At 44.4% G+C, this 20861-nt stretch overlaps 1 protein-coding gene across 12 annotated transcripts in view; it reads left to right on the top strand.

Annotated features, from left to right (window-relative positions):
• plekha7b (pleckstrin homology domain containing A7b) overlaps window positions 1-20861 on the top strand; it is a 181191-nt gene that overhangs the window by 117294 nt on the left and 43036 nt on the right. For 3 of the 12 annotated variants that reach the window (XM_082969559.1, XM_082969563.1, XM_082969565.1), the window contains 15 exons: window positions 3566-3741; window positions 8572-9021; window positions 9596-10142; window positions 11911-11994; window positions 12351-12470; window positions 13847-13924; window positions 16265-16333; window positions 17372-17452; window positions 17576-17725; window positions 17900-18001; window positions 18135-18312; window positions 18499-18668; window positions 18789-18980; window positions 19059-19173; window positions 19419-19513. In XM_082969559.1, the coding sequence (XP_082825685.1) occupies window positions 3566-3741; window positions 8572-9021; window positions 9596-10142; window positions 11911-11994; window positions 12351-12470; window positions 13847-13924; window positions 16265-16333; window positions 17372-17452; window positions 17576-17725; window positions 17900-18001; window positions 18135-18312; window positions 18499-18668; window positions 18789-18980; window positions 19059-19173; window positions 19419-19513 (2607 nt within the window). The remainder of the gene's footprint in view (window positions 1-3565; window positions 3742-8571; window positions 9022-9595; window positions 10143-11910; window positions 11995-12350; window positions 12471-13846; window positions 13925-16264; window positions 16334-17371; window positions 17453-17575; window positions 17726-17899; window positions 18002-18134; window positions 18313-18498; window positions 18669-18788; window positions 18981-19058; window positions 19174-19418; window positions 19514-20861) is intronic. The other 9 variants (XM_082969560.1, XM_082969561.1, XM_082969562.1 and 6 more) reach the window with 9 other exon arrangements.

The following is a 20861-nucleotide window of genomic DNA, read 5'->3' on the forward strand; positions in this document are numbered from 1 at the left end:
ATGATTAAACAGCTTGATCATTCCACAGGTGCACCTTGTGCTGGGGACAGTAAAAGCCACTCTAAAATGTGCAGTTTTGTCACTCAACACAATGCCACAGATGTCTCAAATTATGAAGGAAAAAATGTGCATACTGTCTGCAGGAAGGTCAGAGAATTTAATGTTTATTTCTCTACCATAAGCCGCCTCCAATGTCGTTTTAGAGAATTTGGCAGTGCGTCCAACCGGCCTCACAACTGCAGACCACGTGTATGGCGTCGTGTGGGCGAGCGGTTTGCTGATGCCAATGTTGTTGCTGATGCCAACGTTGTTTGGGATGCTCTGGATCGACGTGTACTCCACGTGTACTCCAACTTTGCACAGCCATTGAAGGGGAGTGGGACAACATTCCACAGGCCACAATCAACAGCCTGATCAACACTATGTGAAGAAGATGTGTCGCGTTGCAGGAGCCAAATGGTGGTCACACCAGATACTGGTTTTCTGATCCATGCCTCTACCTTTTGTTTAGGTATCTGTGACGAACAGATGCATATCTGTATTCCCAGTCATGTGAAATCCATAGATTAGGGCCTAATGAATTTATTTCAATTGACAGATTTCCTTATATGAACAGTAACTCAGTAAAATCTTTTGAATTGTGGCATGTTGCGTTTATATTTTTGTTCAGTATAATTCACTCTCTCTGAGTTGATGACTAGCCAGCCGAGAACAGCAGAGAGACACTTCTGTTTTCTGGAGCAAGTCAATGACCTTTACCCTCCTGTTCTGTTTGCTCTTCTCACTGTGTTTATCTCTCGTGTGTTCCTATTGGTTGAATGGCCTTCTGTTGTGACTGTGCACTGGTGGAGCGAGCGCCGGTCCCCCCGGGCAGCCGTCCTGAAACACGCTGGCGGGCCCCTCTTGCATGAATAGCTATTTTATTTTCCTTCATCCCTCTCAGAGGACTGTCATCTAGCTTCTTCATCCCTGCTCATAGTCTACTTTTCATTTACCAAACCAATAAGAATGCACATTTAGATTAGAGTAGGATTTTTCTGCATCAATCATGGATGGATGGACAATGCCAGTGTTTCTCCAAATATTCAGGTAGGCTAATTTCACTGGCCTTTGAAGCCAACCTTGGTTCTTGATGTAACTGTGTGTCAAATCTGTTGGACGACTTAAAGTTCGTAAGGAACCACCCATCAGTCAAAGCCTGTAGCACTGGTATTTGGGCCCCGCCTCCTCCATATCAGTCATCAGGACACTGTCATCACCATGTGAACCGTGGGATAGCTGGGTCTCACACTGGGCTGGGCCATCCTCCTCTCATCCTCCTCCCATCCATCCCCTTTCCACACTCCTCTCCAGTTTCACTGCCTTTCTTTCTGTTGGCCTCATCACCATCGCATTCAACAAACGTTCAGCCTATCTAGCCACATCTATCTATAGCAGACTGTATTTCAATGTTTCTGTTGTATTGTACAACCAGGCCAGATCATTTAGTGCCATGGAACTGGCTCATTGATTCATATGTTTTGTAATATATAGGACATTTACAGTATTAGGCAAGACTGCCTTCTCGTCTTGTGTACCAGAGGCATGGAATAGTATACAAGTTATGCCTCATCTAGACATGTTAGTGCCACTGAATGAATGAAACATTTTGATGGGAGACCGATACAGAGGAGTGTAAATGTTTTTTTTTAGGCTGGATCATGTTGTTGAATTGTATTGTTGTATGTTTTAATTCTGTAATGTATTGATTGTTGCTGCCTTCTTGACCAGGTCTCCCTTGAAAAAGAGACTGGGTCTCAATGGGCTTTTCCTGGTGAAAGCAAGGTTAAATAAAAATGAATAAACATTTCAGATAAAAAAAAATGTTGATTGGTTTTTATTCGAATCATTCTTAAAGTCAAAGATCAGCCTGTAGATAAATCACCCAGGTTCATTACCCAATGAAAGCTTAAGACCAGACCCCCCTAATGTTATGTCAAGGGAGCCTTAAAATAGAGCCTTCTAGTCTTCCATGCTAAAGAGGGGAGAGAGCTGGGTAATAGCAGAGGTTCCTCCATTTATACTCTCCTTAACATCACACTCTTTTTGTGAAAGAGGAACTGTGGAAAGTAGCTGTTCCAACACGAAACACCCCCACATTGTTGATGTGTGTGTAGACTGCAGAGCTGGTGAGTATGGATGTGGACCCTATGTCATGGGTCTGGGTCTGGCCTGTCCATTCAGCACTTTTCTCTGGGGGATTCAGTTGGGATCACGCTGGCACTATGCTGCTGGATAATACAGGACTCTGCAATCAAAGCAGGCTTTGTTAACCCCACAGCCAAGTAAGATCACTACAGCTGATCACAAGTCACAGTACAATACTAAACAGAAACACGACATGATGGTGGATGCACTTGTTGTATGCTAAAGAGAGGTTTTCAGTGATTTAGAATGGATTGCTGTTTGTTTGTAAATGGAGAATGGATTCCTGGTAGACATAGGGTGCATTCCAAATGGCATCCTAATTCCTATATGGTGTACTACTTTTGACAAGGGCCCATAGGGCTCTGGATGCATTCATTCTGAGGCGGCAAGGCTGTACCCAGACTCAGAGTTATTATACATCAGGATAGATGGAAGGATATTGTAACAGATAGTACAGGAATGTGCTACTTTGAAGAGTTGTGTAATAAGTACAGGAAAAAGGATGGTCTGGGACTATGCATGGACTAGCATGCTGGACAGTACTGGATGATACAGGTTGTATTGTAATGGGAAAGGCAGGAGAATGGTTTGGAGAGCAGACAGCTGTATAAAGGTTTTAGTTGTGGACTGGGCAGTGTAGTAGTTTGGGGTGGAACTGTGTTGGGAAAGTGCTGATCTGTGATGTAATTGGGCAGTAAGTTGTCAGTCGCAGCGTTGGCCCCCTATCAGGTCCGGACGGGGGAGATTAGCCATGTGGTGGGGCGTTGGGGTGAGGTGGGCAGATTTACAGTAGGGGCCAAACAGGAGGGCAAACCCATTACACTATACTGTAGAGACTGATCTACTCTAGCCTGTAGCAGCCAGGGACCAGGGTAAGGCTAATTATGAGGTGTGTGTGTGTGTGTGTGTGTGTCAGTGTGTGTTTTTGTACTGTGTATGTCTCTCGAGTGCATATAGGTGAGAGGTTGTGCTTTGTAACAATGCTATAGCTAGTCAAAGTGGGTACGCTATGTTGACTTACTGTAAGTTTGTGTGAAATGTGTTTGTGCCCAAGGGTATTAATGAGGAATTTGCTGTGCATTAGGACTTGTGAAACACTTCAAATATACAGACGAAACTGACTGCTTGTCTAACTTTAAAACCATGCGTGGCGTGTTGCATGAACAGCTTTAGTGTAGAGACAATGGTGCCTCTTGGTTTTGTTATTATCTTTGTAAGTTCTGGTGATGGCTCTGAGTCCCATTGTGAGCTAATATGCTAACTTGCTCTCTCTGATTCTTCATTTGCAGAACGAACCCATTGACCCCTCAACCCCTCCATCCCCTCTTTCCCATCCATTTTTTTTGGTTCTGATGTGTCTCTTCTCTTCTATCCACAGGCGAGCCACACAGGAATGCGCTCCTACATTTATAATAAGAACTCTGTGATTGGCTCGCAGGCAGAGCACGGTGGGATGAGGACGTACTTCTTCAGTGCCGACACACAGGAGGACATGAATGGTTGGATCCGAGCCATGAACCAGGCTGCTCTCATGCAGAGTCAAGGCATCAAGAGGTTAGTCCCTCCCTTCCGCGCTGCAGGCCGTCCCTAGTTGTCCCCAATATTCCCCTCTCCAGTGTCCCCAATAGTCTCCGCTGTAGATATCCCCAATAGTCTCCTCTTTAGTTTTCCCAATAGTCTCCTCTGTAGTGTCCAAATAGTCTCCTCTGTAGTGTCCAAATAGTCTCCTCTGTAGTGTCCCAAATAGTCTCCTCTGTAGTGTCCCAAATAGTCTCCTCTGTAGTGTCCCAAATAGTCTCCTCTGTAGTTTTCCCCAATAGTCTCCTCTGTAGTTTTCCCCAATAGTCTCCTCTGTAGTTTTCCCCAATAGTCTCCTCTGTAGTTATCCCCAATAGTCTATTTGTAGTTATCCCCAATAGTCTCCTCTGTAGTAATCCCCAATAGTCTCCTCTGTAGTTATCCCCAATAGTCCCCTCAAGTTATCCCCAATAGTCTCCTCTGTAGTTATCCCCAATAGTCTCCTCTGTAGTTATCCCCAATAGTCTCCTCTGTAGTTATCCCCAATAGTCTCCTCTGTAGTTATCCCCAATAGTCTCCTCTGTAGTTATCCCCAATAGTCTCCTCTGTAGTTATCCCCAATAGTCTATTTGTAGTTATCCCCAATAGTCTCCTCTGTAGTAATCCCCAATAGTCTCCTCTGTAGTTATCCCCAATAGTCCCCTCAAGTTATCCCCAATAGTCTCCTCTGTAGTTATCCCCAATAGTCTCCTCTGTAGTTATCCCCAATAGTCTCCTCTGTAGTTATCCCCAATAGTATCCTCTGTAGTTATCCCCAATAGTCTCCTCTGTAGTAATCCCCAATATTCCCCAGTAAACCCAATGCCTCCTTGTCCAAACAGGGATCCACCAGTACCTCTCCCAGTAGACCTCTGCCTCCCTCTCTCTTCCTTCTCAGCACCAAAGCAAAGCACATTTTTCCCAGTCTGATCTTGATCATGTGCCTGTAGAAACATTAGCAAAGTGCCTAACTGTTGGGGTTGTAGGTGGGAGTGTACCTGGCCTGGCCTGGCTTGGCATGGTTCTGGCATGGCATGGTTTAGCTTGGCCTGCTTGGCTGGGACTCACTGAGCAGTCATCCATGGCAGGGCAGGCGTAGCACTGCATTTACATTTACATTTTAGTCATTTAGCAGACGCTCTTATCCAGAGCGACTTACAGTAGTGAATACATACATTTCAATTCATGCACTGCTCTGGGACTATCATTTGTTTTTCAACAGGGCAATAACTCAAAACACACCTCCAGGCTGTGTAAAGGCTATGCACTGCTCTGATAGTGTCTACTCTCCTGTGCTGTGGGATGGATGGGGTGTTGAGTTCTGCAGCTGGCTGCTGTATGGATGAGAGCTCCATCCTGCTCCTGCTGCCAGCTGAGCATGGGCCAGTCACAGGGCACAGACAAGGTTCCTCCCTCTACTCCATCACAGGGCACAAACACATTCTGCGTCCAAAATGGCACCCTGTTCCCTATATAGTGCACTACTGATTAGATCCCCATGGGCCCTGGTCAAAAGTAGTGCAGTATATAGGGAATAAAGAATAGCTGTTTCAATTAAAAGGAGAAAAATATATGGTTTGGCCAAACTGGTTACGGTTTGGTTAGATGAATGACACAACGTGTGGTGTGGGAGAAATTAAGTGTACAGTGCACATACATGATGTGGCTGATCTGGAATGGCACGCTACAGCTGAGAGGAAGGTTGGATCTGATGTTTTGGGAAACAATACCATCTAGTGGCCAACGCTGCTCAGTGCTCATTAGCAGCTCCAAGGGAAGCTATTTCTCCTGAAAATCATTGTCTGAATCTACTGCTAGTGCTACATTATAATGTTATCAGGATGTCAGCATTATCATGTAGACAGATTAGACAGCAAGCTAGAACTTGGAATTCCAGTAGAACATTAGCTAACACTCATTTACAGAACCAGTCAAAAGTTTGGACACACCTACTCATTCAATGTTTTTTCTTTACATCAGAACTATGGAATAACACATATGGAATCATGTGGTAACCAAAAAAGTGTTTAAAAAATCTAAATATATTTTAGATTTTAGATTCTTCTAAGTAGCCACCCTTTGAGTTGATGACAGCTTTACACACTCTTGGCATGCTCTCAACCAGCTTCACCTGGAATGCTTTTCCAACAGTCTTGAAGGAGTTCCCACATATGCTGAGCACTTGTTGGCTGCTTTTCCTTCACTCTGCGGTCCAACTCATCCCAAACCATCTCAATTGGGTTGAGGTCGGTCATTTGACGCAGCACTCCATCACTCTCCTTCTTGGTAAAATAGCCCTTACACAGCCTGGAGGTGTGTTTTGAGTTATTGCCCTGTTGAAAAACAAATGATAGTCCCACTAAGCGCAAACCAGATGGGATGGCGTATCGCCGCAGAATGCTGTGGTAGCCATGCTGGTTAAGTGTGCCTTGAATTCTAAATAAATCACAGACAGTGTCCCCAGCAAAGCACCATCACACCTCCTGCATGCTTCACGGTGGGAACTACACATCTGTTCACCTACTTTTTGGTTCCAACTTTTTGGTTGGAACCAAAAATAAAAAATATTGGACTCATCAGACCAAAGGACAGATTTCCACTGATCTAATGGCCATTGCTCGTGTTTCTTGTCCCAAGCAAGTCTCTTCTTCTTATTGGTGTTCTTTAGTGGTTGTTTCTTTGGAGCAATTCGACCACAAAGGCCTGATTCACACAGTCTCCGCTGAACAGTTGATGTTGAGATGTATCTGTTACTTGAACTCTGTGAAGCATTTATTTGGGCTGCAATTTCAGAATTTCTGACTTTTTCCGGATTGACTGACCTTCATGTCTTAAAGTAATGATGTACTGTCGTTTCTCTTTGCTTATTTGAGCTGTTCTTCCCATAATATGGACTTGGTATTTTACCAATAGGGCTATCTTCTGTATACAACCCCTACCTTGTCACAACACAACTGATTGGCTCAAACGCATTAAGAAGGAAAGAAATTCCAGAAATTAACTTTTAACAAGACACACCTGTTAATTGAAATGCATTCCAGGTGACTACCTCATGAAGCTGGTTGAGAGAATGCCAAGGGTGGCTACTTTGAAGAATCTCATGATTCCATATGTGTTATTTCATAGTTTTGATGTCTTCACTATTATTCTACAATGTAGGAAATAGTAAAAATAAAGAAAAAGCCTTGAATGAGTAGGTGTTTCCAAACTTTTGACTGGTACTGTATGTCTGAATATGCTCTGAACTTTGAAACTTAGTTAAAAACTGTCCATTGAGGACCTGCCCTGTCAATATTTGTAATCTAAAAAATGTGTGATTTGTTAGACGTGTATAGTGTTGGTCTGGGAATCAGATAAATGATATCTCAGATGAATGACTCCCTGCAGAGGGAGAGAGTCTCATACATTCATCTGTGGGACAAATTAATGATCACTAGAGCTATTACACAGAGTCATTGATGAAGAGGCTACCTCAAGCTATTTGTTTAAAGACAAAATGGCTGTCATTTTGACTCTCAAGGGGAACCCAGCCTGCCTCCTATCCAAAGAGCCTCACTTAGTTACACTCCCCTCTCCATGAAAATATGTGGGTGTTAAAAACATATTGAAAACCCCTCCCTGTAGTCTCCCTTCCCTCTTTGGAGGAACTCAGTAATGAATAAAGGACGTTTGAATGTTTTCAATAGTATCACTCAAGTGGGAAATAGCATTGAGAGTCAGAGTCAACTCAGGTTAATGGAGGTGTCCATGTTGCCGTTTTATCCACAGCCTAATATCTCCAAATCCCCTGTTTCAAGTGTACAGCTGTACTTTATCATAATGTAGTCTACTGTATTAATATCTGAGCAAAAAGGAGGAAAGAATAGCATTAATATTTTGTTTTAAGACACAGAACTTAAGTATTTAATGCATTACTAAAGGTCACTAAGTCCTTGACTAACATTCAGGGGATATATACTGAAGAAAAATGTCAACGCAACATGTAAAGTGTTGGTCCCATGTTTCATGAGCAGAAATAAAAGATCCCAGAAATGTTCCATATGCACAAAAATCTTATTTCTCTCAGATTTTGTGCACAAATTTGTTTACATCCCTGTTAGTGAGCATTTCTGCTTTGCCAAGATAATCCATCCACTTGACAGATGTGGCATATCAAGAAGCTGATTGAACAGCATGATCATTACACAGGTGCACCTTGTGCTGTGGACAATAAAAGGCCACTCTAAAATGTGTAGTTTTGTCACACAACACAATGCCACAGATGTCTCAAGTTTTGAGGGAACGTGCAATTGGCATGCTGACTGCAGGAATGTCCACCAGAACTGTTGCCAGAGAATTTAATGTTAATTTCTCTACCATAAGTTGCCTACAACGTCGTTTGAGAGAATTTGCCACCCGGACAGCTGATGAAACTGAGGTGTATTTCTGTCTTTAATAAAGCCCTTTTGTGGGGAAAAACATTCTGATTGGCTGGGCCCGGCTCCCCAGTGGGTGGGCCTGGTTCCCAATTGGGGGCTACGCCCCTTCCCAGTGATGTGAAATCCATAGAAAATGTAATTTCAATTGACAGATTCCCTTATATGAACTGTAACTCAGTAAAATCGTTGAAATTGTTGCATGTTGCGTTTATATTTTTGTTTGGTATATTAGCTTGTCACTAACCATATCACACTGAGCTGATTAATCATGTCAGTTGTTTCTAATGTCCAGGGGTTGGTGTGATAGAAACGCCAGGTTTGGTCATTGTCTTTAGCCTAGGTAACTGTAAAGTGCCTCTGTTATAGTCCAATATCCCTGTTGACCTCTATCGCCTCTCACCCCTCACAGAGAGGCAGTCACAGAGAGACCAGAAATGTCAGTGCAGCAGGCAGTACCACAGACCAACCACGTTAACAACAACAACACCAGTAAGAGCCCCTCCCAGTCGCGTTCAGGGAGCCTCCAGCGGCCCGAGAGAGAGGAGCCTCCGGAGGGGGAGATCCGACTGAGCCAGGGGGACGAGGAGAGTTACGTTTTGGGGGCTCCTAGAAAGCTCAGCCATCCAGCCACGGAGGTAGAGGTGGACAGGCTCTCCCCAGACACTCTCCCTGGCCCCTCACACCCCAGGAATGGCCAGGCCCACACAGTCCTCGCCACGCTGCCCCCTGAGCAGAATGGGAACGTCGTGTATAAGAGGGGCTTTGTCCCACGGACAGCCACAGAGAAGCAGGTGCAGAGGAAGACAGCTCTAGCTCAGGTGGAGCACTGGGTCAAAGTACAGAAGGGAGATCCCAAGAGGTCAGTCAGAAGACCTACATTACTCATCTAATCTAATCTTTACTCTTATCCTGAGCATAATCTTAACCTTATCCTTAGCTTCAGTGATGATAAAACTAACCATCACAGGAGGTTGGTGGCACCTTAATTAGGGAGAACAGGCTCGCTGTAACGGTTGGAGCGGAATAGATGGAATGGTATCAAATACATCAAACACATGGTTTCCATGTGTTTGATGCCATTCCCTTTTTTCCGTTCTGGACATTATTATGAGCCGTTCTCCCCTTAGCAGCCTGCTGTGCTAACTATAGCCTTAGCCCATGCTCCTATATCAACCATTCAATTGACATACTGTATTATAACAAACTATTTATAAATGTCTCCCCCTGGTGGCGATTGTGAATATCTCAGCTCTGAACTGCTTTTTCACTGTAACCGTTTGTTGGAGTAAAGTGGTCATGCCTGAATGGCTGTTGATACTTTCTACTTAAATGCACTTTAGTTTCAACTCAGTATTCATGCTAATTTATGTACCTGGTGAAGTAAGTAGACTGCACAGTTTGTAAAAGGCTCTATCCCTCTTTCCTAACCTTAGCAACACATCTACTACTGAGTACGCCCTCCCCCTCCCTCGGCGGACCCCTCCCCTGCAGCCTAAGGCCGTGGTAGTAGAGGCCTACCAGACATTGCCAAAGACCCCCAGACTCCCGTCTGGCGGGAGCTCCCCTTCGGCGCCCCGCAACCTGCCCAGCGACTACAAATACGCCCACGACCGGCTCAGCCACTTCCGCATGTCCACCGATGAGCGCATGGCCACCAAGGAGGGCATGGTATGGCAGCTGTATGAGTGGCAGCAGCGCCAGCAGTTCCGCCACGGCAGCCCCACGGCGCCCATCTACACCGGGCCAGACTTCCTGGACACGGCCTCCTTCAGGGTCACTGTGGAGATGCCTCGCTCCATCTCTGTGCCCCCTTCTCCCTGTGAAGTCCCCCCATCTGTCCCCACCTTCAAACCACTGTCCCCCCACAGACCACACACCCCCTCAGACAGGGTGACGGTCAAGCCGCTGGATGAGGTGCCACCTGGGGAGTCCCCCACCGGCGCCAGTTCTCCTAGACGGGTGTTTTCTCAGCTCTCTAAGGTAGGACTCTGACCCACTGGGGTTTAAAGGGTTAAAGAGGCTGGTTTACCAGCCTGGAACTGTCACAAGACTAAATGCTAAGGAACGTTCATCTTTCATAAAAGGGTTTCATTCTCACAGTTACTGAGGCTATTTTGTTTGTAGTGAATTTTCAATTCATCTCTGTCTTAGAGGAATAATAACTTTGACACATTAACCGTTAGAGAAAGGGCCAACCATGGGAAGATGAGCATGAGAAGTAGCCCTGCTGTAATTTCACAAGCTCCGAAGGATTCACACAGTCCACACCCAGGCCCTCTACACAGGTGGTAGGGTGTGTGTGTGAGTGGGAGCCTCCCCATCGCCCATTCCTCCCAGCCCGGCCCGGCCCAGTCTCCGGGCTCAGACACACACCAGCCTGTGTGGCCGTGTGTGTGTGTGAGTGGGAGCCTCCCCATCGCCCATTCCTCCCAGCTCGGCCCAGTCTCCAGGCTCAGACACACACCAGCCTGTGTGGCCGTGTGTGTGTGAGTGTGTGACCTCCTGTGACAAGGCACTGTCCTGCGTGATCCTCATCCTGTGCCGTCTCCCTGCTGGCTGCCACACCCCCCACATGTGAGGCTGTCTTTACAAGGCTGCACCACACCAGCCTCCACACAGCCCTTATCGCAAGCCCACTGTCCTCACACCAAGTAAACAGAATGTCCCAGCCTCTGTTTCCTCATCATTCACCCATAACGCCAAGTCACTAATTATGTGTCTCAAATAGAACCCTGCTGCTCCGCTCGCTCACAGGAAAAGGAAAAGTCTTTTTTTAATGAGCCACAGTGTGTGTGTGTGTGTGTGTGTGTGTGTGAGACCATCCAAGAAAGCAATGGTTTATGGGTACTACATTTAGTCTGCAGATTAACTTTGTTTTGGTGGATCCAGCATCTTTTACACTGGTGATGTCTTTTTGGCTTGAGTGTGTATTTCAGAGCTGTGTTCCATGTACCTCTATGGAATATCACGAGTGTGTGTGTGTGTGTGTGTGTGTGTGTGTGTGTGTGTGTGTGTGTGTGTGTGTGTGTGTGTGTGTGTGTGTGTGTGTGTGTGTGTGTGTGTGTGTGTGTGTGTGTGTGTGTGTGTGTGTGTGTGTGTGTGTGTTATTAGCGGCTAATTCAATTTGCCCAGGGCCTCTCAGCACCCTGTAAACATCTCCACTGCATCTCAACCATCAGCAACGGTCTCTTTCTACTGATCTTACGTTTAAATTAAAAACCTATTATACAGCAAAAAAAGATTGGCTTGGGAATCTCTGAGGGAATGGCTCACAGTGCTTCTCTCGCTGGTAGCAAACAAATGTTATTTTAAGAAGGCAGGTTGGGGATAATTTATGTGTAGTTAATTAAATCTCTTGTTGTTTGTGTCCTTTTAAGGTTCTGTGATGGTCTAGCCAAGGAATTCTGTGTGTTAAGCAGAAATGTCAAACCTTCCAAACCCTGTAGCAACTTAAACTGGGGGCACACTATTTCAAATAAGAGGAGGAAGGATGGAAATAAATTCATGGATAGAAGAAAAAATATGCTGTGTGCACAAATGAGTTTGTAAAGTTGCAGGCATTCCCTTTAAGTTTGGGGTGCTACATATCAGAATGCCCAGTAGCGGGGACAGAAAGCCAGGAACAATCTGAAACACATTGCAGGCATATTCATCCTTGTAAATGTTCATTTATGATTTGCCATTCTGTTTGATCTGTGAAATGGGATGTGTAGCCTAATAACTTGTTAATGTCTTTGTTTTCCCACAGACTAGTCAGCTGGAGAGGCGGTCAATGCCAGCCATGGGCTACATCACACACACAGTCAGCGCACCAAGCTTGCATGGGAAAACGGTACAGCTTCTGTCTTGTTCGTTTATCTTCATCACACACCCAGTTTAAACTATTCTCTGCTTTATATTAGGACTATTAAAAATGAATGCTGAAGGGAACTTCGATATAATACATTTCAGTCAGAAAGCGGCACCATTTTCAGCTGGTGGATTCAGTGGTGTTCTGCTCTGAAGGGCCTTGTGTGGGTAGCGGGGAGAGAGGAGCAGGTATTGTGGTGGAATGCCTAGGCCCACAGCTCTCTGGGGCCTGAAGAGCTGAGCCCTCACTGCTGCCGCCCTGGTGGCCAGGTGTTGAAGTGCTCTCTCTCTGTCCCTCCCTCTCTTCCTCTCCCTGGCCTGGGCCTGACCCTACTGCAGCCGGAGGAGCTGACCCTGCTGCTCATTCAGCTCAGGAGTCACCAGGCCAAGATGGCTGGTGTCCACGGCGACGCCCTCCACCACCTACATCACAACGGCCTCCTAGGCCCCAGCCTGCAGGTCAGGCCCCCCCGTATCCTCCCCCCTGCAGCCGCCCTGCCCTGAAGCCCCACTCCAATGAATTGTGGATCCCCAGCCCCCAGCCAAATCCCCATCACCCGCAGTCTGTCTCTGCTAGTGTTTTGGTCCCACCTCCATCATTCATTGGACTGTGTGGTGTGTTGGTCGCGTCTGTTGTACTAGTGGCTTAGGTGCTCCCCTGTTAGCATGGACTGTCTGCAGCTATAGATACACCAGCCTGTGTTGTGTTTGAATGGACGGCCTCACTCATCTGTCGGCATAATGTAGCACTCTGTTGAGCCTTACAGAGACGTGTTTCATTTGATTTGTTAAAAAACAAACATGATGTTGCTCCCAAGCTTCATATCAAGCATGTTGCTTGTTGACTATGCACCGTGCCTGTCTTCACATACATATACTGTAGCCTTATCTTCTGTTGTTTGAGGTCTTTGCAAACCTGGATAACTACAATGAGAAATGTATTTTTGACTTCTCTTTCACATTTCCCCTCTAAGTCCTGGTTGTGTAGAACTGTGTGTATCTGAGAGGTCATTCTTATTAGTGTAAAGTGATCCTGGGTATACAGGCTGGCTCAGTAGTGTGTCTCCCTAGAGCATGGGTAGGCAACTAGATTCAGCCGTGGGACGATTTTTGTTGGAGCAAATGGAACCTAATTATAATAATTTGTACACTGAAAATGTTATTGTATTTGAAGTAATACCTTGATTACACCGAGTCATGATCACATATGTCTCACTTTTTATTTGTGGGAATACTTGGGAACAGATTTCCTAAATTAAACTGAATTCCTGGTGATTTTACAGTCTTTTTGACCAAAAACAAAATACAATAAAAAAGAAGATGCCTGTTGCTGACCCCTGCCCTAGAAGAGCCAGTCCAAACACACTGCTCTGTTTCAGACCTGCACACCACAGTGAAGCTGTAAACGTGCTCAATGACAACCATGCTGTCTCTCTCCATCAACGCTTATGTTCTCTTCATCCTCATGTAGACGTCATTTACCCATGCCAGAGATTTGGTGGCGAACTGAATTATAAGCAGTATACTGCCCTATGAAATGCTTAAGATATTTTTGTAAGCATCCCTAAACTTTTTAGATAGCAGCCCTACACTACAATCTAGTTTGGTGTAAATTCTCATAATATAACCGAATCAATCTGCCAGATTTTCTGTCCTATTTTGCCTCACAAATATTCATTTGACTGTGGTGATATGATCTCTCCAATGAGAATGAAGTAGAGATATAAAGTTGTGCTGTAACAGAGCCTGACTAGTCTTCCTATACTATAGTCTCCTAGCATCCTTTGTAGCTTTCCGTCTTGTGATCTGTCTCTCCACTCCTCATTGTCTGTCAGGCAGATGATACTTACATGCAACTGAAGAAGGACCTGGATTATCTAGATCTGAAGGTGGGCCCCAAGAAAAAAGATCATGTAAATGATGATTCATCTCTCTTCCTCCTCTCTCCTCTGTAGCCTGCATCCTGCTCTTCCTTCCACTGTCTACAGTGTCAGTCTCTTCCTCATTCACACACCTCCTTCTGCTGCTCTCTCCTCTTCTTTCTGACCTCGTTCCTCAGGGCTGTGTGGTTTAGGTTGATGTTGGAATTTAAACTGTCTTCTGTGTGTTTTAACCACTGTTGTTTTTGTTACTAATGCTCTGTATACTGAGAATAATGCTATGCTGCATTCATCTGTGTGTCTTTACAATCAATTCAGCAAAGAAAACAACTTGAGTGCAATATGATCTCATACATAAAATGATAGGATTATTGGCTACAGTATAAATTATACCATTTTCTATATTGTGTCAAAGCTAGCTATCCTTGAAATTGGATAAAAGTACATTGGGAATAGTATATATTCACCCTGAAAACATGGGGTCAAAATATCATACCTCCACTGATGGGAACTGAAGTTTCAAGCAGCACAGTACTACATGTCAAAAACTACATTTTGCATCATATAAATTTCACTTCCCATCAAGCAGTGCTGCTAAAAGAGACCTACAATGGGCGCGCTCGACATTGCAGCCGACATTAACGGCGAGTCGAGACTGACTGATCTACAAATCACCTTGCATCCTAAATAACTACACAATATTATTTGTAGATCAGTCAGTCAGTCACAATTTACCCATGAAACATCACGGATTTGATGCTCTCGAACCCGGAAAACATCTTGCTGCTGTGCGGCTTCATAGAATTCAGAGAATGCCAAGAGTGTGCAAAGCTGTCATCAAGGCAAAGGCTGGCTATTTGAAGAATCTCAAATATAAAATAGATTATGACTTGTTTAACACTTTTTTGGTTACTACATGATTCCATATGTGTTATTTCATAGTTTTGAAAGAAAAACCATTGAATGAGTAGGTGTTCTAAAACCTTTGACCGGTAGTGTAAGTCTAATGCCAGCTTCAGCTGAATGACCTTGTGTGTTGTAATGATTCTACATTCTGCTATCAGCAGTTCTCTTCCATTAACAACAGTACAAAGCATCTGATCCTCCGGAAGTGATTTGTATGTACGACACCACAAACCTTAACTAACCTTCTGTTTCTTGGAGTGGGGAGTTCTATTATCGATGTGTACATTCTGATGTAACACCTCTCTATTTCCTGTTTTAAAACAGATCAAAAGTATTGACCCGTTGATCGTTATGGTACACAATGTGTTAGAAAACACCCCTCCAGGTTTTGGGTCCATTTGGAATGTAAGGATGGTGTGCATACAAAGAGTGAGACCATTCCACTGCTTCTCCTAATAGAATGTGTATAATGCACTCCTCACCTGTGATGAGTGGCCATGTTAGAAGAGAGACCCACCTGTGACTGTAGTGCATAGCTTGGCCTGCTGGGTAATGTAGTCCATCATGGTGATGCTGTCAGTGTGTGCTGACTGACTGATGTGGACTCTGTCTCTGCTCACTGTGAGAGGGAGTCCCATTGCATGCAGTTAAACCCTGGATTGCACTTTGTTTCACAGCCTTTCTTTTCCTTTTGTTTGGCTTGTAAGCACTAAAGAGACGACCCAAGGCTGCTCTTTGAGAAACGTCCGTACTGATGATCATTTAACAGAATCAGAGCTATAAGGTCAACTAAATAATGTGTGCTTTGGTTATAATTGTAAACACACCTACATCTCTATGCCCTTTGAAATGTATCAACAGAAATCATTAGCTCTGTTTGGGCATTAAGTCAATTGAAATCTCTTAGCAAAAGACACTGAAATATATCTACAGTTTCTATCAATTCCAACTGGGCCAGTTCACTGACGTCTCTGAGATATGTCTTTGGCCAAGTCTGATTTATCGCTGTAACAGAGAGGATCTGAAGGAGGTGCCATATTTCCTGATAGTTCCTCCCTTTCTCTTGGTTCATAAAGAGGACACGGTCGTTAACTAAACCCACTGACACACTGCCAGGAAAGAGCAGCTTTGTGGTTCTCCGTTGTGGCCTCTCTTAAATGCACAGATGCTGTTTTTGACCATAAATATATTTGCACAGCTTTTAAAGCAGTCATATTGCATTGGCTTGCGCGTACTACTACCCACATCTTTTTTGTTGAATCATTTTTGCATAACGGTTCTACATTGTGGTTTCTGCAATCCCAATGTCCTTAGCAAGGTCTCATGCTGTTGCTTGATAATTGCTGTAATGTTGTTGTTCAGTGTTATCTATTGAATGTTGGTTTTAATATTTAGGCTAGTTGAACTTTTTTTTGCAACTATTACTGGGAGAAGTAAGGTTGTATTTGTGCCTTTGGGGCATTGCAGGTTACAGGGCGTGAAACTCTAAAAGAAAGACCATCGAGACCTGTTAAGATAGCAGAGAGCGATGTTGATGTAAGTATACTGTCCCCTAACCAAACCTTGTTTGATAAACACCCAGTTTATCCATCTCTCTCCTTTTCTTCAACGTCTAGCGTTTTTCACATCTTTACAAGCCTCTACAGAGACAGTGAACTGAGGATTTGAGAAGTTGGTATTCTATAGTTGTGGTAAACAGAGGGTGTGTAGGGAGGGAGGGAACGAAGCAGAGCGAAGATGCAGCACTGTGGGGACAGACAGCTTCACTGTTAAAGCCTGAGACTATCCACGAGGGTTTTTATTTCCAGCTCTCAATTTAAAGGGAAAAATACATGTAATGGGATTTTAGACATAGAGCTCTTCAATTTTTCAGTTTGATTTCTGTTATCCGGCCTTTTTAATTCTTTGTTTGCTCAGAATGGAGGTAAATAAGCTGGATGTCTTGGCTTTTCATCATTAGCATTGTTCCAGTTTAACAATTTATAAGAATTTGCTGGTGAATTTGTTTGAACAATGAATATTTCATGCAATTAAAACAACAATATACGGCTGTGAAATAAAAAACAGCTTAATTATTAATTGAACAGAATGATAAATAGAACTGAAGAATAAACACTCAGTGTGTGAGAAAGATTGTAAACTAGGCAGTCTTATTTTGTTTTCAGAAACATATAACCCATTTCTGCGGGGAAACAAATATGCCAGTCTCAATAAGCACTGTTCTCTTGAAAAGTGAATTTCAAAATATGGATTTTTGATTATGATTACTTATAATGGGCATTACCATTCCCCACAAGCAGACAGTATAAAGCCGTATTTCTTGATTTTCACACAGAGAAGATGAAAAGAGGTCCTCAGGGCATTTCAAAGAGATGGGTCTTATTGACATATTTCCAGACAGAGAAGACTACAGTAGACTATCAATTCATTCTGCTGGGCACTGTGGTTTGAATAGTGTTTACCAGAAGCTGCTGGGCTGGGCAGAGGGTCCCTGTTCTAGCCATAGACCTAGTCTTCTTAATAGACCTTATCAATCTCTGTTCTCTGTGCTGCCTGCTGCTGTTCCCTGTGCAGGTGAAGTTAAGTCGACTGTGTGAACAAGACAAGATCCTTCAGGAGCTGGAAACAACGATACGCACGCTCAAGGAAGACAAGGTATTGGGTTTTATGTGTTTGTTTGTTTGTGTGTGTGTGTCTGGGTATGTATACGTGTGTATTAGCTCCCCCATATGGTCAGGTCGTGAATACCCCATGCCCTCGTGGTGTCCTGTCCTACAGGACAAGTTGGAGTCCGTGCTGGACGTGTCCCACCAGCAGATGGAGCAGTACCGGGACCAGCCGGCCCACCAGGAGAAGATATCCTACCAGCAGAGACTACTGCAGGAGGACGTGGTGCACATCAGAGCTGAGATCTCTCAGGTGTCCACGGTAAGGCCTGCTCTGTCTGACCTAACACAGCCTGGCTCACTGGTTTGGACATAGCCCCATTGACTGACCACACAACCTCCCTCTCTGTCTTTCTCACTCTCTATCTCGTTCCCTTTCTTACTCTCTCTCTCTCTCTCTCTCTCTCTCTCTCTATGTCTCTCTTGCTCCATGCAGGAGATGGAGAATGCGTGGAATGAGTACAGCAGCCTGGAGAGAGATGTAGACTGGTTGAGGACAGCTCTGGAGGGCCAGATGAACCGCAGTGGTCTCTCTCAGGTCAGGATCGCACCACAACCACACCACAACCACACCACTGCAAACACATACTCTCGTACAGATTCCCAGAGGGATGGGAACAACGTCTGTAGTGTTTGTGTTCATGTTTGTCTGTGTGTTTGTCTATGAGCAGAAGGAGAAGTCCCAGATCAAGAGGGAGTTGTGGAGGATTGAAGACGTAATAGCAGGCCTCAGCTCCAGCAAAGCCAACTACCAAGTCACCATCTCCTCTGTGACCAACCCAGGTGAGAGGAGTGCTGTGACTCTGCCTCCGCTTGCCTCTACTAACACACACTGGAGCTCAGGACGAGGTAGAGAGAGAAATGGACGCTACTTGTCATGTGCTTATATATTTACAGGGGACAAAATGGATGAGTTGATTATGGTCTGTATGTGTATCTGGCTTTTGTGGGTGGAGTGTTGTTATTTTGTGTAATTTTAACGTGTATGTTGTGTGTGTTGGGGGGTGTTTTACGTTTGTGTTTTTGTGCCTCTAGAGAGAAAACTTGTGCCTTCCGTGTCGCCATCGTCAGTGCCTTCTCTATCTGCCAGTCCCTCCCTGGGAGAGATGAGACTGGCCCAGCAGCACAGCCCCCACCTCAGCCCCACAACCCCCACCTCCACCCAGCACACCACCGCAGCCCTCCCCATATCTGTGCCAAAATGGGTGAGTGGCCCCCGCTCCTCTCCCACTCGGAGGACATAGTGTTGAATGTTATCCTATCTGATAGTAAATGTGATTGAATATGATGGTAAAGGCTATGCTGGTTGGTTGTTTTCTCTGCAGGCAGATGAGGGCGCCCCTCCCCGACCACCACTACCTCAGCTATACAGTCCTGAGGACCACGCCCCGGCCGTGCCTCCGCTGCCCAGGGAGACCAGTGTCATCAGACACACGTCTGTACGAGGCCTCAAACGACAGTCTGACGAACGCAAGCGGGACAGGGAGATCGGCCAATTCACCAACGGAGACAACAAGGTGTGTGTTTGGAGAGGGCTATGGAGCCGTGTGTCTGTGTGTCTGTGTGATACTGATCTCTGTCTCTGTGGGCGTCAGGTGGAGCTGCGCACCTTCCTGAGTGAACCTGAGCTTCCGGGAGTGGGAGGGTCTGGTCACATGAGGATGGGGGCCTTGGGGCATGATGGTGGCTACCAGACCCTGCCAAGCAGAGGTAAGTAGCTCTAGGTCCAACACATGTAATGCACCTTGATGTAATGTGGAATAACATATTTGTTTCTTTGAAGAAGTCTTACTCTTCAGAATAAGCAAACAGCTTGAAAGGCTAAACAGCTTTCAGTTTTTTTATAGTGTTCACACCAGCAGCAAATATGTGCTTTGTAATGTACCCACTGAACATGGTTTGGCACTTGTGCTCACTTGGGGGTTGTGTTTTCATATTTGCTGTCTTTCTCTCAGGGCCGGCTGGCTCCTCATCCAGGCTAAATCAGTCCACAAACATCTCCTCATATGTTACCCTCAGAAGAGGAGCTTCAGCCGCCTCAGGCCTGAAGGTAAGACTCCAACTATTTCTGACTGACTAGGAGTCAAGAGCGAAGGTGGAGAGGCATCACAAATATTGTTTCTAAATCCTGTCATGGCTTTTACTTTTGTGGAGCTGAGACAAGCTGACTTGATTAGATGCAGCATCTAGTACAAAACGCTGAGTACATGGAAAAAACTAGGTCATTTTCCATGAAGAAAACTTTTGACTTATTTCAGCTGGCCAACAGTATTGTTATAATGATCGAGTTTAGGAGTTTAGGAGTTTAAATTGTTATTGATGAAAAATGTAGGTTAGTGTAGTCGTATAAAAAAAAAAAAAAAAAAAATGTATAAGTAGATACTGTATTACAGTAGTGGGATAATAGCCGCTAGTTGTATAGTAACAGTAGAATTACTGACTGCAGTAGTTGTGACTGTATCCCAGTAGTAGTAGTAGTAGTGTGTGACTGTGGTAGTAGCAGGCCAAGTAGTAGTATTTTGATATATAGAGTGGTGTTGCTGAAGCAAGGAACACAAATAACTATAAGTCAGAAGTAGGTGAAATATTTTTTCAAAATGTTTTATTTTTATTTCACCTTTATTTAACCAGGTAGGCCAGTTGAGAACAAGTTCTCATTTACAACTGCGAGCTGGCCAAGATAGATCAAAGCAGTGTGACAAAAACACATGGGATAAACAAACGTACAGTCAATAACACAATAGAAAAGTCTATATACAGTGTGTGCAAATAAGGTAAGATAAAGGAGGTAAGGCAATAAATAGGCCATAGTGGCGAAATTACAATTTAGCAATTAACCTCTCTTGGGCAGGTGGGACACTATTCAACAGCCAGTGAAAAATCAGAGCGCCAAATTCAAAACCACAAAATGCCATAATTCAAAGTTCTCAAACAAAGGACTATTTTACACCATTTTAAAGGTACACATCTCCTTAATGTAACCACATTGTCCGATTTCAAAAAGGCTTTATGGCAAAAGCATAAAGTTAGATTATGTTAGGACAGTTCCAACACAAGAAAAAGCACACAGCCATTTTCCTAGCAAGGACAGGTGTCACAAAAACCAGAAAACCAGCTAAAATTATGCACTAACCTTTGACGATCTTCATCAGATGACACTCCTAGGACATCATGTTACACAATACATGCATTTTCTGTTCGATAAAATTCATATTTATATCCATAAACCCTATTTTACATTGGCGCGTGATGTTCAGAAAATATTTTGCCTCCAATACTGCCGGTGAATCAGCACAACAATTTACAAAAATACTCACCATAAATGTTGATAAAATATTAAACTGTTATTCAAAGAATTATAGATGAACATCTCCTTTATGCAACCGCTGTGACAGATT

This window comes from Salmo salar, chromosome 26 (genome assembly GCF_965601325.2).
Source record: "Salmo salar chromosome 26, fSalSal1, whole genome shotgun sequence".
NCBI classification, from domain to species: domain Eukaryota; kingdom Metazoa; phylum Chordata; class Actinopteri; order Salmoniformes; family Salmonidae; genus Salmo; species Salmo salar.